Raw genomic sequence first — 17,682 nt, 5'->3', positions numbered from 1 at the left:
CAAACCCAAAGAGAAGAACGAAATCGAAAGAGGAGAACATGATCGCTAATAGATTCGGAAGACATGATTATCATTACTCACATAATAGATTCGTTTGGATCATCACCGCCATGTGCACACCATCAATGAATCCAACTAGCTCTTGAACTCCGCCATGGCTCAACCACGCAGGGAGGCCACAATGGCTAGGGTCGGCCTAAGCCATCTCCTAGACAACTTCGAGGACTTGCGGCGGCCGTCGTCTCCCTCCGGTCTTGGCCCTAGGTTTTCGTCGAGTTCTGGGTGGATGGATGCTTCGAGTTAAATAAGGTGCGAGCTATTTATAAGCCGAGGAAGCCACCGACCTGGCTCATTCCTTCGCCGTCTCGTGTCCTCCTTTCGCGTGCAGACTCCTCGCATCTTCTAGAGTTTATGTCCTTCACGATTGCACCCCTTTTGACGTCGTTATCTTGGAGATATCTTCGAGGAAAGGATATGATAGGGAATCCTTTCTTAAATCTTCATTTGCTTTGTTTAATCCCGAAGTATCTTGATCTCATCTTAGTGGGCTTTGTCCTTTGGGCTCTCTTGGAGGATGGATATGCATGAATGGGCTTCGAATCAACATGGGCTTTGGTCCTTCCTTTGGGCTTTGGCCTTCGTCTTTCTTCGTGTTAGCGCTCGATCACGGGCCTCATCATTTCATGCTCCAAAATAGGCCAAAAACCTGCAAAAACGAAGTTCCTCCAAAATATATGTGCAAGTGTGAAAATGACCAATAATTAGGCCGGGGTTAGGACGGTTAGTGATTTTGATATTAAATTCATGCCATTATCAAGGATAAACAAGGGATAAAGTGGGTACTTAAGGAGCGCCAACAATGGTTCTGATGAAGCACCGCTAAAGCACATCACGGTGCAAGTTGACGGCAAGGCCGTCAAGAAGATCAATGAGGAATATGGTAAGTGGATTGCTCGTGATCAACAGGTTGTGAGTTATCTACTCGCCTCAGTCTCCAAGGAGATCCTCACACAAGTCGCCGACAAGACGACGACGGCTGAAGTCTGGGCCAGCATCCAAGAGATGCTAGCATCTCAGACCCGAGCACGGGCTGTCACCACACAAATTGCCCTTGCAACAACGAAGAAGGGCAACATGACCATGTCAGAGTACTTTGACAAGATGAAGTCTCTGGCGGATGACATGGCGGCCTCAGGGAAGCCGATCGACAACGACGAGCTGGTCAGCAACATCCTCACTGGCCTCAACTACGACTACAACTCTGTGGTCTCAGCTGTCCTTGCACGAGCTGAGCCCATTACGGTGAGCGAGCTGTATACACAGCTTCTTTCTTTTGATCAGCGCATGAATCTTCTCCGTGGTGGCTCCCAATCCTCGGTAAACGCTGCCTCCCGCGGTGGTCGCGGTGGAGGGCGGGGCAATAACTGAGGACGTGGAGGAAGTCGTGGCGGTCGCGGCCGTGGATCAGGCGGCAATGGAGGAAATCGCAGCGGCTACAACTCCAGCAACAACTACGACTCCAACACCTGCGGCAGATCAAGCAAGCCAAGGTGTCAGGTCTGCCTCAAGGTGGGACACATGGCCACTGAGTGCTGGCATAGATTCAATGAGTCCTATGTGTCGGACAGTAGAAGTGCATCTGCTGCCATGAACTATGGTGCATATTCAAACTGGTATGCCGACAGTGGGTCTACCGATCACATCACCGGAGATCTGAACAAACTGTCCATCCATGATGTCTACAGCGGCAATGATCAGATCAAGACGGCAAGTGGAGCAGGTATGACTATTAATCACATTGGTCAAACTATTGTACCTACCCCTAGCAGAAATCTTCTTCTTAAGAAAGTTCTTCATGTGCCCAATGCATCCAAAAATCTTGTATCTGTCCATCGCCTTGTAGCCGATAATAATGCATTCATTGAGTTTCACCCTGATTTTTTCTTGATTAAGGATCAGGCAACGAAGACAACCCTCCTTCACGGCAGATGTAGAGGTGGCCTCTACCCTCTTCCTTCTACCATCCGTGGTGACAAGCAAGTGTTAGGGTCAATAAAGCTATCTATTGATAGATGGCATAGGAGATTAGGTCATCCTTCTTTTCAGATTGTTCATCATGTGCTCAGTCAAAACAATTTACCTTTTTCTAGTGAGAATAATGTTGAGACTGTTTGTGATGCATGCCAACAAGCAAAAAGCCATCAGCTTCCTTATCCCGTGTCCACGAGTGTGTCTAATGCTCCTTTGGAACTCATATTTTCAGATGTGTGGGGTCCAGCACCCGATTCTTTTGGAAGAAAGAATTACTATGTCAGTTTTATAGATGATTTCAGCAAATTCACTTGGATCTACTTGATTAAACACAAGTCTAAAGTGTTTCGGTGTTTTCATGAGTTTCAGGCCTTAGTTGAGCGCCTGTTTAATCGCAAAATCCTCTTAGTTCAATCTGATTGGGGTGGGGAGTATGTAAAGCTTAATTCTTTCTTTAAACAAATTGGCATCACTCATCTTGTCTCATGTCCACATACGCATCAACAAAACGGTGCTGCTGAGCGTAAACACCGACATATTGTTGAAGTAGGACTTTCACTTCTTGCCCATGCTAATATGCCCCTCAAATATTGGGACGAGGCATTTCTTGCTGCCACATATCTTATAAATCATATGCCCACTAAGCTTCTTCAACACCGTACACCCCTTGAAGTTCTCTTCAAAGAAAAACCAAACTATTCTAGCCTAAGAATTTTTGGTTGTGCATGCTGGCCAAATCTCCGTCCTTACAATGCACACAAACTAGAGTTTCGGTCTAGGCGATGTGCATTCCTTGGGTATAGCAACTTTCACAAAGGGTTCAAGTGCTTGGATATATCTACTGGACACATTTATATATCTCGTGATGTTATTTTTGATGAAACAGTCCTACCCTTTGCTGAGTTACACCCTAGTGCTGGAGCACGCCTTCGATCCGAGATCTTATTGCTTCCTTCCCATCTTCAAAATTCTTCTGGGGGTAGTACAGTACATGATCATGTGAATTATAGTCATACAGATGCTACTAACTTGCCACCATTTGTTGCAGAAAATCTGACACCATCTGCTGCAGAAAATTTGATGCAAACTGATGCCCGGAGCAATGTTTTTGGTCCTGATTTCGTACAGGAGCCCTCAAGCTCACAAGTCGCGGACGATTCGATGCTAGTTCACCTTCATCCACAGGTTCAGGTGTTGAGACTGATTCGCCTGCAGCACCTGAAGGTTGTTTCCCCCTCGCTTGGCGCGAAGCAGTTGGCGAACAGGCTCTTCCTCCGTGCGGCGAATCTGCAGCTGCCATGACGTTGCCTCCTACGTGCGTTGCACCGGCACCTGCCCCGACAGCTGCTATGTGTCCACCTCCAACTGCTTCGCGCCAAGCGAAGGGGAGACAACCTTCAGGTGCTGCAGGTGAATCAGTCTCAGCGCCTGAACCTGTGGATGAAGGTGAACCAGCATCGAATCGTCCAATAACTCGCTCTCAGCATGGAATTCGGAAGCCCAAAACATATACTGATGGTACTGTCAGGTATAATCTCCTAGCAACTACTGGTGAACCAACTAATCTTACTGATGCTCTTTGTGATTCAAATTGGAAGGAAGCAATGGATTGTGAGTATAATGCATTGATTAATAACAAGACGTGGCATTTAGTACCTCCACATTGCAGCAAAAATATTATTGATTGCAAGTGGGTTTACAAGATCAAACGAAAACCAGATGTATCAATTGATAGATACAAAGCTCGTCTGGTTGCAAAGGGTTTTAAGCAAAGGTATGGCATTGACTATGAGGATACTTTTAGCCCAGTTGTCAAAGCTGCCACTATTAGATTAATCCTGTCTCTAGCAGTATCTAGAGGTTGGAGTCTTCGTCAATTGGATGTACAGAACGCGTTTCTTCATGGTGTTCTTGAGGAGGATGTTTATATGAGGCAGCCACCAGGTTATGAAGACAAGTCAAAGCCACATTTTATTTGGAAATTAGATAAAGCCTTGTATGGATTGAAACAAGCACCGCGAGCATGGTACTCTCGGTTGAGCACAAAACTATAGTCTCTTGGTTTTTGTGCATCAAAGGCTGACATCTCATTGTTTTATTATAAAAAAGGACAGATCACAATATTTCTGCTTATATATGTGGATGATATTATTGTTGCAAGTTCATCAGAGAGGGCAACACAAGCACTGCTGTCTGATTTGAAGGCTGAATTTGCACTGAAGGACTTAGGTGAGCTGCATTATTTCCTGGGAATTGAAGTAAAGAAAACAGAGACAGGAATTCTCCTTTCACAAGAAAAATATATTTCTGATCTCTTGAAAAGAGATGGAATGATGAATTGTAAGCCGATGAATACACCTATATCAACTACAGAAAAGCTAACAGTGTATGAGGGTGATAGTCTCGGTCCAGAGGATTCAACAAAATACAGGAGTATGGTTGGAGCCCTGCAGTATGTTACTCTCACACGCCCTGATATTTCATTCTCTGTTAATAAGGTATGCCAGTATCTTAATTCGCCAACTACGGTTCATATGACGGCTGTCAAAAGAATTTTGAGATACCTACATTATACACAACGGGTTGGTATCAAAATCAATAAGTCTTTGTCTACACTCGTTAGTGCCTTTTCTGATGCCGATTGGGCAGGATGCTTAGAAGATAGAAGATCTATAGGAGGGTTTGCAGTATTTTTAGGATCAAATCTTATATCATGGACTGCACGAAAACAAGCTACTGTTTCTCGTTCCTCAACTGAAGCATAGTACAAATCACTAGCAAATGCTACAGCTGAAGTTATGTGGGTACAAAAGTTACTGGAAGAACTTCAAGTGCCGTGTCCAAAAGCTGCACAGTTGTGGTGTGATAACATTGGTGCAACATACTTATCTGCAAATCCTGTGTTTCATGCAAGAACAAAGCATATCGAGGTAGACTACCATTTTGTTCGAGAGAGGGTGGAGCAAAAGTTGATGTCCATTCGACTTGTATCCACTGGAGATCAAGTAGCAGATGGTTTTACGAAGCCTTTACATGTCAAGCAGTTAGAACTGTTTAGAAACAATCTCAACTTGGGAAGTTGCAATTGAGGGGGAGTGTTAAGATATTTTCCTTGATATTGTAACCGTGCAGCTCAAGATATCAAAGGCCGATGTAGTTAGAGATAGATGTTGTAACAAACTAGAAGTATATCTCTAGAGAAGTTGGCCTAGAATATCTTGAGCTGCTCTGATGTAAACGCCACGCCGTGGGGCTCTTCCCGGCTATATAAACAAAGGCGCGGCCCTGAGAAGGGTTCAACGCTTCCTAAACTTACACAGCGGATGGCACGGGCGGAGGGTGTGATCTATTCAAGCCCCGATAGCCGGAGCTGGCAAATGCGACCATGGGGAATTGGGGATGGAGGTACATTTCAAGGTTCGAAAGGATTTTGTATGCATATTTACCTGCTTATTGATGGAATCAATGGATGGAGGCGTTCTGATATCGCCGGACTGCGCTCGCCTGATCATCGATCTCAGTGATGCTCTCGAAGGGGGCGCAGGAGCGTTGGCTGGGAAATACTCCTAGTTCTTTTGGTGGCAGTGATTGAGAGATAAATCGATGAGGAAGGTATATGCTGTCGACAGGACGACGGGAATCGTGAAAGGTCGAGAACCTACCTGCTGTGTGCTTGATTTTAACCGTTGATTGGAGATCCAACAGTGTAAAAAGAATGGTGACGTGGAGCAATCTCCTACTCGAGCCGATGGTGCTGATTTCGTTCGTTAGAGATGCGTGTGGAGGATATATGCCGCGTGCGGCTAGCTACAAAACATGTACTACGCATCCACTTCGATCGGATATTCGGATGCAGGAAAGATAAGAGTTGTTCAAAAATGCATTCGCGTCCTTTAGCTTAAAACGAGGAGATATAAATTTAAAAATAAAATCGCATGGAAAATAAATCCGTTTTGCGCCCTGAAAATGGTTATTTGATGCCCTCGCCATTGCTGGGCCCACCCCGGCCTGGATCTCCCCCAGCTATACTGCTGGCATCGCCAAATGCCTGCTATCGTAGTGGTAGCATCGCTGAAGGCACTCCCCAGAGGTCCTGGGTTCGATCTCCCTCGGGGGCGAATTTCAGCTCTGGGGTTAAAAAAACTCTCTCGTTTGTCCCACGTCCAAAGCACTGTGGAGCCGGCCTAACTCACAAGGCGACGGGCCCCCGTGTACGGGTGGGGCAGGGGTTCGGGGGTTTTCTTGGCCTGCTGGGAGAAAGTCATTCTACATCTCACACAATGCCGTGGAGGCGGTCTCACCCCGCAGGTAAGTTTTTTTAGACTGCTGGCATCCTGTGCTTTTGTGCGGCTGCCTCGTCAGCTCGCAGTCGCACAGTAACATCCCTCGTCAGTCGTCACCGGCCGGTCTCCACCGCTGAGGAGGGGCAATGGGCCCCGCATCCATCTCCGCGGCATCATCATTGCCTCCCGATCCGGGTTGTGGGTGGTGAGTGGTGGGTGGTGACTGGGTCGGATTCTGTGCTTGCTTCGTGCTGCAAGGCAGGTTAAACTACTGGCTCGAGTGGCATCCGTTGCGACGTCGAATTCGTCTACCTGCCGCCTCCGGGTGAACACACCCATCCTAATTCCTAGCTAGTCGGTGCTTCCTGAACGTCGTCAAGAGAAACATGATGGTAGCTAGCCTAGTAGCCTCGGAGGCGTTCAGCAACAGCTGCGGGGGATCAGATGCCATGCTTCTCACCGGCGCCAGAGGCCCACAATGCCACAACCAACTTACGTCGACACCTTGTGTTGAGTTCCTTCAAAATTTCCAAACTTTCTGTCACATCGAAATCATATCGAAATATTAAATATAACAAATGACACATGCATGAAATACTAAATGTGGGTAAACAAAACAACTTATTGCACAGTTTGAATGTACGTTACGAGATAAATCTTTTGAGTCTAGTTAGCCCATAGTAAGACAATATTTACCACATATAAACGAAAAATGCTACAGTGATTTACAGCTTCACTTTTCGCATCTAAACACAGACCTTGTTCACTCTTGTCAATATTGGATGGCAAGGTGGCTTCAGCTGAAATCCCTAGTTCACTCTTGTTCACTCTTGGCTTCAGGCGACATTACCACGGGAGTTTGCTCGCCGAAAGGCGGGTTGCCTGGCAGACTGCAGTCATGGGCTCCGATCCATTTCAACATTTGAGCCCAAGAGAGCTAAGGCTGGCCGCGAGACGCGCGAGGCCTTTTGGAGGGTATGGACGGCCCAGATGCATCTGGTCGGCCTTAAATTGAACGGAACTTGAAATGGGCCTCGCTAATGCCTGATCGTTGCTGCTGACTCGACAAAGCAACAGCAGAGATGAAGTTGAAAAACACTCTCAAATCGAAAGGAGAGAAAAAAAAATGAAGATGGAAAAGAGAATACGGTCTCTCTCCCAACGTCATCGAGCCCCTTAGCCGCTTTTGCGGGGCCCAGATGCTCCCAGCACACACAAAATATCTCTCCGCCGAGCTCAGATTCGCACATAAGGCCAACCCGCTTGGAGATGGAAACTGTTAGGGACACCCGGAGATCCACACCTACGTTTATCTCTTCCCCCACGGATCTACATGAATTGTTAACTAGAGTGCGGAATGTCAATGATTATGAAAATGCATCCTTGTACAAGGATTGTGAAAATGCATCCTAACTAGTGCTCACACAGGCTCTAGCCACTGAATAGTCTCCTCTATGTTTCACATCAGCTAACTAAAATTCTAATTTCTTGCTATAAATGATCTAATCGAGAGGGTTAGATGGCTTACTCCCTTAATGAGTCATCATATTGCATATTTTCTGTATTTGAACTTACTTATTGTTTGTGGTACAATATCCAAACGTGCATGCTCTTTGACCACTATTTCTTAACATATTCCTTTCCAATATTAAACCAAAGAGATAGCAACATGCAAAAAATAAATTCCCTTTGTTTCCATTCTATTGTGATAAGACTACAAGCTGGTGATACATTAAGTTTGATTGCATATAACGTCCGCATACAACTTTGTTTAAGTTATGGCAAGCGCATTACAAATCCTTTTGTATACATCTATAGCATACAAAAACACCTTTTTTATGGTTGATGAAGCGTACATAATTCTTTTTAGATGCGAAGCACATTTTACGCCTTGTTTTTATACCTTGACTATGCGTATCTACTTTCGGACACTAGTCTCGATAAAAGATAGTGTAATAAGATGCACATGGTTTGCTCCATGCTCCTAGGCCCAAAATTGATTTCCCCCCATCCATTTCACTTGCACAGTAGAGGTCTTCAAAGCTTTAATCTTAGTGTTTGACAGCTTCAAAAGAGTGCTTAAATTACTAAATTGAGTGATGCCAGCATTGCAACACTATTCTCAAATATAAATTAGCACAATAGTGATCCTTTAACATTTTACACGTTCATGACTCCTTTTCTTCCGTGTACCCCTAGCACTATGCATCCTACCAAGACGGCAACTTGCCTCGTTGGGCAAATCCTAGCTGCAGCATATTGTTACTTTGTTAGCTCCTTAATCACTCGCACACCCCAAGAAATTTTAACAATTACGTTTGGTCCCAAACCACAAGGCCAAACGGCTTCTCCTCGCACAGGAACTCTAAGCACAGTTAATTACAAACAAACTCTCGCCCTTATCTGCAAATAACACTATCGCAAAACTGCCCCGGTTAAAAGTCCCCAAAGCATCACGCCATCGAAAAAAGCAGAACCCAAAAACCTAGTCTACATTCGCATCTCAGCCCCCCCCCCCTCCTCGCTCCGATCCAGCTCGCCGGCGGCGATGTCGCAGCCGGCGGCGGAGGTAGCCGCCGCGGCGGAGCCGCAGGGGCGCGGCCCCGCGGCGCGGCAGGGCGGCGGCGGCGGCCTGGGGCAGAGCATCGCCGGCATCGTGCGGATGGCGGTGTTCTGGTACTTCGCGGCCAAGTTCTTCGGCCCGAAGCGCCCTCCCGCGGAACCGGGGATGCTCATGTCCAACCTCTTCCAGAAGGGCGAGCCAATGGTGAGAACGCCCTCGGCTCCTTGGTTTCTACGCGCACGAGATTTTGATTCGGAGAGGCGTCGTAGGTCTCTGTACTATCGCGTTTCGCGCATCAGTAAGTTTAGGTCGTGTAGTGGGGGTAATTGTAAGTGCTTGCTTTGATGCCTAGTAATTTAGTGTTTTATTCCTAGTATTTTTGTATTGCTGTGATCCGGAAGCTGTATCGTTGTGGGCGTTTTTTGTAAGAGGGCGTGGTTTGGTTGTTTAGTAGCTACGATGCAGAAGCATAGGTTTTTGCTGTGCAAATAGGATATTTTTGAACCAGATCACGTGAACAAATTTGTGCTCCGCGGCATTGTTCCTTTTATTGTGACAAAGAAGATGGCAGATTGTGTTTTTAGTTGGATATATCAGGAGGCTTGGTTGAGGTCTGTTTACAGTTTTTTTGGAAATAGTAATAGTATAGGGTTTTGTGAATTTTGGTCATGACGGGGTGCCACTGAGCTCTACAAGTTGTGAAGATGTATGTATGGTGTATGGTGACTTGGTGTGAATTGCTCACTGCTTAAGTTAGGGTCAAGGATAGAGAAGGGGTTGGTATGTTCGTTATACTTATGTATATGTTGGAGTGAAAATATCTCCTAGATTAGCTATACAGAATTAAGTTTGGTAATGTCAAGCCTGGTGATTTATTTTTTTTATTCTTGATAAAATTGACTGTGGGAAATATTGGAAACATGATATTAAACATACCTCTTGTTCTGGTGAGAAGTAATTTCTGGTATTCATGCATCTACTATGAGTTGAAGACTTTTTTTTTGAGCGAAAAGACTGTGGGGGAGTTCCCCACAGTAGATTTTATAACAAATAGAGAAATGCTATACACAGTTCATACTTACATTGGAGGGTAGGTGAAAGAATATACAAAAAGGAGTGAGTACAAAATTAGTAATTGACTCTAGTATGAGTTGAAGACTTGATAGATCGTTTTAAATCTTCTATTGGGGGATCAACATGTGCTGCTCATCATCAAGTTGAGAATTCTGTATGCTTGTTCCTTGCCTTATTCGCTTATGAGATCTAAAATAGAAGTGGATTAAATGCTGATCATGTTTGAAAGATCAATAAATCACATACTTTTGATGTGCCTCACTGGCTTTCTTCCTTTTGTTAATTCTGCACACTCTGCATTTATACCTTTTTAGATTATATGTATTGAATGGTATAGCAAGAGTTGAAGAAGGCATTATGGATCTGTATTTCTAATACAGAAACGGCACAATGCTCTGTCGACTTCAGTAACAGTACCATGCAAATTTTGTTCCTATAGTCCTTTCAGTTCAATAATTCTTGTCGTTTTCGACAACGCCAGTCTCCAAAACATAGCTTTGACTATGACTTTTTTTACATAAAAATTATTAAAGTAAATTTTCAGCCTAATCAATACATGTTGTCTTAGTGTCTTCGAACTAAATATTGTAAAGGCTATTGATAGTCAAAATTCTAAAAGATTGACCTTTGCCTTGTCCAAAATGACATAATAAACAAAATGGATATGGTAGTTTTCATGGTTACCCTGCCCTTGGTCAGTAGTCATTTCTGAATTGCTAAACAGTGCTTGGTGGCTTTGCTGCTGCAGGATATGTGGATGTATTTGTCGGAGAATGAGAAGTTCAATGATTTTGCTAATGAGGATGCACTTATTTGGCATGAAGCAAACATACCATATGCAGTCTGGGGACCTACCAGTACCAGAACACGATCATTAACATACTATCCTTCAGAGGTAGAATACTGATTGCAGTAATGTTAAACATTATTTCATGCAACCATGGTCTGTTTGTTTGACTTTTGTGTATGTGGTGTTGCAGGCTCTCAAGCATAATGGCTCTTTGTATGCTCATGTTTACTTTGCCCGCTCGGGTTACCCTGTGGACCCTACAGATCCTGAATATGAGCAAAAATCTGCATTTGGGAGGACACATCGTACGTGTTCTGTTTCCCATTGCATGTTCTTGAGTTCTTCCTCTATATGATCATATATGTATGGAATACTGATTGCATTGTACCTGTCATTTAGCTGTTGTAACATTCTTGCCAAAATCAAAAGCTGGTAAAAAGAAGAGCTTGCTTGGAGATTCAGAACAACCTGAAGAGCAAGCACCACCGAAGGTCATTATCTTCATTCTTTGTCGTTGAGTATATGGTATTTCTTATATCTGGTGAGCTAATGAAAGCCTTGGTTTGCAGGAGAATAAAGAACCTCATGATAAAGACGAGGGTCCGTCCGAATATATATCTTATTGGAAACCAAATATAACAATAAATCTTGTTGATGACTTCACACGGTATTCACAAAATCCTATCTGTTTGTCAGTATTATTTGTACCACACATAGGATTTTACATGTTTATTAAAATTATTTATGCTCCTTTCAACTTCTCAGTCTTGCCCTTTTGATGGCATGGAAGTTATGAGTAATTTACCTTGCCTTGTTAGGTGTTATCAAGTACTAGTTACAAATAGACCTATGCCAACCCTCCTTTTGTTACAAATAGACCTATGTCACTCTGACCCTCCTATTGTATGGTTGACAAAGCATTTTATCAGTGTGCAATGTAACATTTACTTTCAACTAGATTGATGTGATTGCAATGAACCAGAAGCTGGATTTGGAGTTTAGATAACCTGTGAACAAATCCTGTCTAAAAATTGTTTCCATTGTATGGCAATAACAAACTAAATACAGCCAAATAGCCTTAATGATACATTGATTAAATTTAAAAGGTTCCTCTGAGGTAATTTTGACATGTGGATGCCAAGATTTTTTTTTCTCGTAATAGCTTCAGGTTTTGCACCTTAGCCATTTTTAGTATATGTTTTTCTTGATCTATGTAACAGCAAGACTTTGTTGATTTTATTGTGTACAGCATCAGCTTTGCTGTTGATGTGCTGTTTTCGTTTCTGTGTGTCCTCTCTACCGTATGATTAACATTGCCCCATTCATTCTTTGCAGGTATCCCCACAATAATGTCCCTCCCGTTGTTGCTCCATGTATCCTTCAACTGTAACAATAATAACATATATCTTTTCTGTTTTGTGATAGTTCCACTTTTACTTAAAACATACATGTAATGCATGTTAAAATTGTGGTCACTCCCCCGCTTTTACTTCAAAAATCACATTGCTTGAATCCAACTTATCCTGGAAACCTGGAATATAATCTGTTATTCAAACACAGTCTTCAGAAAAAATCCATGCTTTTGATGATGATGGGTTGGTTTCCCTTTACGATAGAGATACAGATTTGAATGTGGATCCAGCTACAGGCGACTATTATCCCACAGTATTCTTCAATGAGTTTTGGCTACTGAGGGATAAATTAATAGCGCTCAACGAGACTGTGGAGGAACTGCCCTTAAACCTCGAAGTGGGTCCTATTAGCATGACCAAATGGCAATTGTTTTTACAGATTGAGCAGTCCTTCCAGGTTCATCGTAGTTATGGAAGTATGCTCGAAGGCGAGGCTGATGAACTTAAGGTACACAAGTGTCCCCGTACTCTAAATTGCAGCTATTTTAATGCTGACATTTCTGGATATGCTGTCATCTCCTTTTTTCTTTTTGTTCCTTATTTTCTTTGCTTGGGACCAAATTCCATTGCACCCTTTCATCTTGTTTGAGGTACCATTAATGTGTACAATTACTTGTAGTTTATATCCTTGGGATGTGTGGTTCCTGTCCTTATTGTTTTACCATGTCAGTCAGCAACTGACTCTTGACCTATATTTGTATGTTGCAGAGGGTTTTCCTTGAAGGAAATCCTTATCTTCTTGGATTGACCATGGTTGTTTCTCTGTTACACTCTCTGTTTGATTTCTTGGCCTTCAAAAACGGTATGTGCACTTTTTTTTTTGACTCGGTATGTGCACTTTTTTAATAGAATGTGTAGTAAGAATTGTTACACATCAATATTAATAAGTTGAAGTTATTAACAAACAATCATTTTATGATTTTTGTGCTGTTTTCAGATATTCAGTTCTGGAACAAGAACAAGTCCATGGAAGGTCTATCGGCAAAATCTGTGATTCTGAATTTTGTGTGTCAACTAATTGTTTTCCTGTACCTTCTTGACAATGACACTTCATGGATGATCCTTGCTAGCTCTGGCATTGGAGTGTGCATTGAATTTTGGAAGATTGGAAAGGCAATGCATATTGAGGTAAATAGCATCTATGGTTCTCAAAGTATGCCTTTTGATTTTTCACTAGAAAATTAAATATTTTTTGTCAATTATAAAAGAAGTTCTTAACTAAATAATGGAGATAATCAAATCAAAGATTATAAACATAAGGAAGATGTTTAGTGTTATTCATTGACACCTCATTGTTCACTTACAGTACCAGTTGGCACGTCCTGCATTTTCAATTGCACAGTTTTACTTTATGCTGAACTACTGTGACCACTGACCCTCGATGTGTTTAAGATGATATCAAAATGTTCAATTTTGCTACGCGTATACTTTACGACTACTTCTTTGTTGGTGTAGATAGATATATTGCTTCTATATCATGGCATTGCTTATCTAGAGTAGATACCTGATGACCTTTCGTACTAAATGAAAGATTTTCATTTCTTTTCTCCAGATCGATAGAAGTGGAAAGATTCCCATGTTGAGGTTTCGAGACCGAGATTCATATGCACAGAATAAGACCAAGGAGTATGATGCGCTTGCAATGAAGTACCTTACCTATGTCCTTTTTCTCCTTGTGATTGGTTTCTCTATCTACTCACTGAAGTATGAAAAGCACAAGAGCTGGTACTCATGGATACTTTCTTCTATGACAAGTTGTGTGTACATGTTTGGTACGCGACTAATTCCAAATCTTCTCCTTTTATCTGATATATAAATGATAATGTGTGTTAGAAGTAGAGCTGACATGTGTAATTTGCATTCTTCAGGTTTCATTATGATGTGCCCCCAACTATTTATCAACTACAAACTGCAGTCTGTCGCTCATATGCCATGGAGACAAATGACCTACAAGTTCCTCAACACCATAATAGACGATCTTTTCGCATTTGTTATTAAAATGCCAATGCTTCATCGTCTCTCAGTTTTCAGAGATGGTAAGACAAACTATCACTGATCTAGATGATAACTGCTGATGGTTGCAGGATACATCTATGTTCTTTAGATATGTCATTCATACGCATTTGTAGACAGTTACTGACTGCCCTCTCTGTTGGCAGATGTCATCTTCTTGATATACCTCTACCAGAGGTGGAAATATCCGGTTGACAAGAAGCGTGTCAACGAGTTTGGCTTCGGAGGTGAGGACGAACCCGCAGCCCGGGAGACCTTGGAAGGAAACGATTCATCAGCTGCCGCCCAGCTAACGGGGGCTGAGGCTGAGGCAGAGACGAGCACGGAGGACAAGAAGACCAAGTGATTACCACACCCACCATCACCCAGAAGATAGCACACCTCTCAGCAGCACCGGCCTTGTTTCTTCCAGCGGGCGCGAACATTTCTTTGCTGAACTGGACGCTGGACTAGCCTTGCTGAGACGCTGACCATAAGATGTGTAACAGGGTGAACAGTCACACACTATAACCGTTACCGATTTCAGTTTGTTCTTAGCAACCGTTACTAGGCGATATGCTTGTTTGATTGGTTTTTGTATAACTTTTGCATTTGCTTGGAGTAGGAGTACCATCTGTAGTTTTGCCCTCAATGTTACAGCCGAATGCACAAGTGGCAGAACCGTAAAATACTACCAGAAGTGACTTGGCCTGGAAATGACTTCACCGGAGTGAATCCGTAAGGACGATGCGGACCTATCTTGGTAGGCATCCGATGGCTGGGTGGAGGGGTTGGTAAGGCTGTCTCCAACGGCGGACGCATAGCGTGACCCAAATGCATTTTGCGTCGTGCACAGGGGTTTTGCCTATCGAAAATATCCTCCAACCGAAGACGCAAACAGGACACCCATTTTGGGTACCAGACGAGGCGGGACGCAAAAAAGCGTCCCCTCTCTCTCCACGACGCAATCCTCGGCAGCCCTCGCGTTCCCCTCCCATGGCCGCGTCGTCTTCCTTTCTTCCCCAAATCCCTCAAACCCTACAGCCAGATCCGGGCCCATCGAGCCGCCCACCTCCCGGACGGCTCGCGGTGAAGGAAGGCGTCCGGCAGCGCTCGCACGCGCAGAGCCCCGCAGCGGCGCTGGCCTGCGCCCACGGTGGCTACCGGCGGCTGGAGCTGGCGTGGCGGGCGGCTCCACGGCGGCGCGGCGAGGAGCGGCAGTCCGCGGCGCGGCGAGGTGTGGCCGCAGCGGGAGCTCCACGGCGGTGCGGTGAGGAGCGGCTCCTCGGCGGCGAGCAGCCGAGGCGGCGGGTCCGCGACGGCACGGCGGGGGCAGTGGGCCCGCAGCCCTGCGACGGCGTGGCGAGGAGCCGGCGTGGCATGGAGGTTCAAGTTTTGTGTCCGCTGTTGGAGAAGGGATATTTTGGGGAAGAAACTTTTTTACTGTGCATGACTCAAACCGTGGAATGCCTCTCCTATTTGGGTTCGGACTGTTGGAGACAGCCTAACTAGTTGAATTTGAGGTGAAGGGACAACGAATGACAGTACGGGGAGAGGTGGCCGACCTCCCCGTTCCGTTCCTCGGCGGATCTCCCACCCGCCGTGCCCACGGTAACGAGTGCGAGATTCGCTAGGCGATGCCAGGTTAAAACCGAAACGTCTTGGTCAAAACTGAATTAGATAGTAGTCACCGAAATTCTTTGGACGACGGAACGGGGAACGACATTTGGGATGGATTTTTACACTGGAACGATTCCCGTCCCCGGAACGGGTGAGTAATTCAGATGCGGTAAAAAAAAAACTTTGAAAAACCTCCGTTGCACAGACAGCTAGTTGGTGCGCACGTTTTCAACACGTCGCGTGATGGTCTGCACTGGCAGAAACAAGAGACACGAAAGATTTGGGCGGGACCGGAGATTCGTGAGCGAGCGCGCCTGCCCGCCCGTGATGGATCCATCGACGCCGGCTGCCTGGCTCGCCGCCCATGCCGCGCTGCTGGCTGCTGCTCCGTCCTCGGACACGCCGACGCGGCCGCCTCCGCGTCGCCACGCGCACGCACGGGTTCCGCGTCAACGACACGGGCACGATGCGCGGACAGGAAGCGCCCGTCCCTGTGTCGTCCGAGGCAAGGCGCAGGCGCACGCACGACGCGTCCTCGCGTTCGCAAGGCCCGTGCGCGTGCATTGTCTGTCAGAGGCATCAGAGCTAGAGAAGTTTTTTCGGCATGCGAGATCAAGATCCGAGGTAACGACAGATTATGGCGAATCATGGGGGCATTAGCGAGAATCTCTTATCGTGTCCCCGCGGGGGCGCTAAATGGGGGACCGATTGCAAGTGTAACCAAGAACGCTGTCACCATGAAAGCAAAGCTTTGGGAGGCACCTCGTACGTTCCAGTATCTTGATCGACACCGGCATTTTCTCGCATTGAGAGGGCACCGAGCTTCTCACTTCAGCATAATCCGCAGCACTTCCTCGCCAAAAAGAAAAGCCATGATCCGTTGAGCGCAAATGAAATCTGCATGGCCGCAGGCGCCGCCCATAAAAAAGACTGAATATATTCGCCGTTGGAAATAAAAAAAAAACTCAAAATTGTGTGGCCCAAGATACTCCTTCTTTCCGGTTTTCATGAAAATTTTTTCCAAAAAGAGAAATAACCGATACTATTACTAGATTTTGATTCCCAATCAGTGCTTTTTTTTTTCTTTCTGCAACTTGAGACCAAATGTTCAGATTCCGGGCAGCTATCGCATGGATTTGAGGTGCCAACGGATTCACCGATGCTGCACCCCCACTGGGCATTGGGCAGGCGTCAAATCGACCCCTTGCCCTCACTGTTCGCTCGTCAAACGCCGGATTCTGTCGCCACCACCAATATTGCCACACACTGGTTTTTGTGGCTGCTCGGAAAAGATCGCGAGCACAAGTGTACCAGCAGGCGAAAACAGGGCGCCGGTTTACTGGAGCCATGAGTGAGTGGGCTCTGCATTCTCAAAGCCCTCAACAACCTCAACCTTCCATGGCGGTGCACGAACCAGCCGGCTCGCCGGGTCCAAATTGTCATGCCATGTTCGGAAAAAACCCTGTGCCGGGGCGGAAAGGAAGAGAGACTTTGCTCTCGAGCACTACCACACACTCTGTAGCAGCGACTCTCGTTGCCCTTTCCATTTCTTAATTTTTGTTTCGTCCATGCAAGAGAGTGCGTGTGGTGTGCGTGCGCGTGCGTGCATTTTGAGCTCTAATTTCCTTCTCTTCGGATCCGAGCACCGAAGAAGACGAAAAAGAAGTGATCCGAACCTGAGAGATCTTGCAAATTTTCGGTAGTACGTTGCAATGTCATCTGTGGATAAGGGGGCGTGAATGTAGATTGTGCCCTGGCCACCGAGCATCAAGCAAATGGAATTTCGTTTTGCTCAAGATACTCCTTTGCCTTTTGGTTTTGTTTTATGTGGACAAGGGAGAACCACCGATGACTCCAAACCTTAACATCTCCAATAAAGTAATGGTTTCGGGCGTGCAAGAATAATCGCCCCCCCCC

General features: G+C 45.2%; 1 protein-coding gene and 1 non-coding gene across 2 annotated transcripts; both read left to right on the top strand.

Annotated features, from left to right (window-relative positions):
* The first annotated feature begins 1,200 nt into the window (after positions 1 to 1,200).
* Positions 1,201 to 1,339, top strand: LOC120643236. Its single transcript, XR_005662924.1, has one exon. It is a non-coding gene; the product is annotated as a small nucleolar RNA Z247 (small nucleolar RNA).
* Positions 1,340 to 8,786: 7,447 nt separating this feature from the next.
* Positions 8,787 to 14,817, top strand: LOC120641077 (CLPTM1-like membrane protein cnrB). Its single transcript, XM_039917035.1, has 12 exons — positions 8,787 to 9,081; positions 10,700 to 10,846; positions 10,932 to 11,046; positions 11,141 to 11,232; positions 11,311 to 11,408; positions 12,077 to 12,114; positions 12,366 to 12,601; positions 12,862 to 12,955; positions 13,091 to 13,281; positions 13,706 to 13,925; positions 14,022 to 14,189; positions 14,313 to 14,817. The coding sequence occupies exons 1-12, from the start codon at positions 8,863 to 8,865 to the stop codon at positions 14,510 to 14,512; spliced, it is 1,818 nt and encodes a 605-aa protein (XP_039772969.1). The 5' UTR covers positions 8,787 to 8,862; the 3' UTR covers positions 14,513 to 14,817.
* The last annotated feature ends 2,865 nt before the right edge of the window (positions 14,818 to 17,682 follow it).

Source organism: Panicum virgatum, chromosome 7K (assembly GCF_016808335.1).
Source record: "Panicum virgatum strain AP13 chromosome 7K, P.virgatum_v5, whole genome shotgun sequence".
In the NCBI taxonomy this organism is placed as follows: Eukaryota; Viridiplantae; Streptophyta; class Magnoliopsida; order Poales; family Poaceae; genus Panicum; species Panicum virgatum.
Note: the sequence above shows the minus strand (reverse complement) of the source record. Positions and strands in the feature narration are given on the sequence as shown.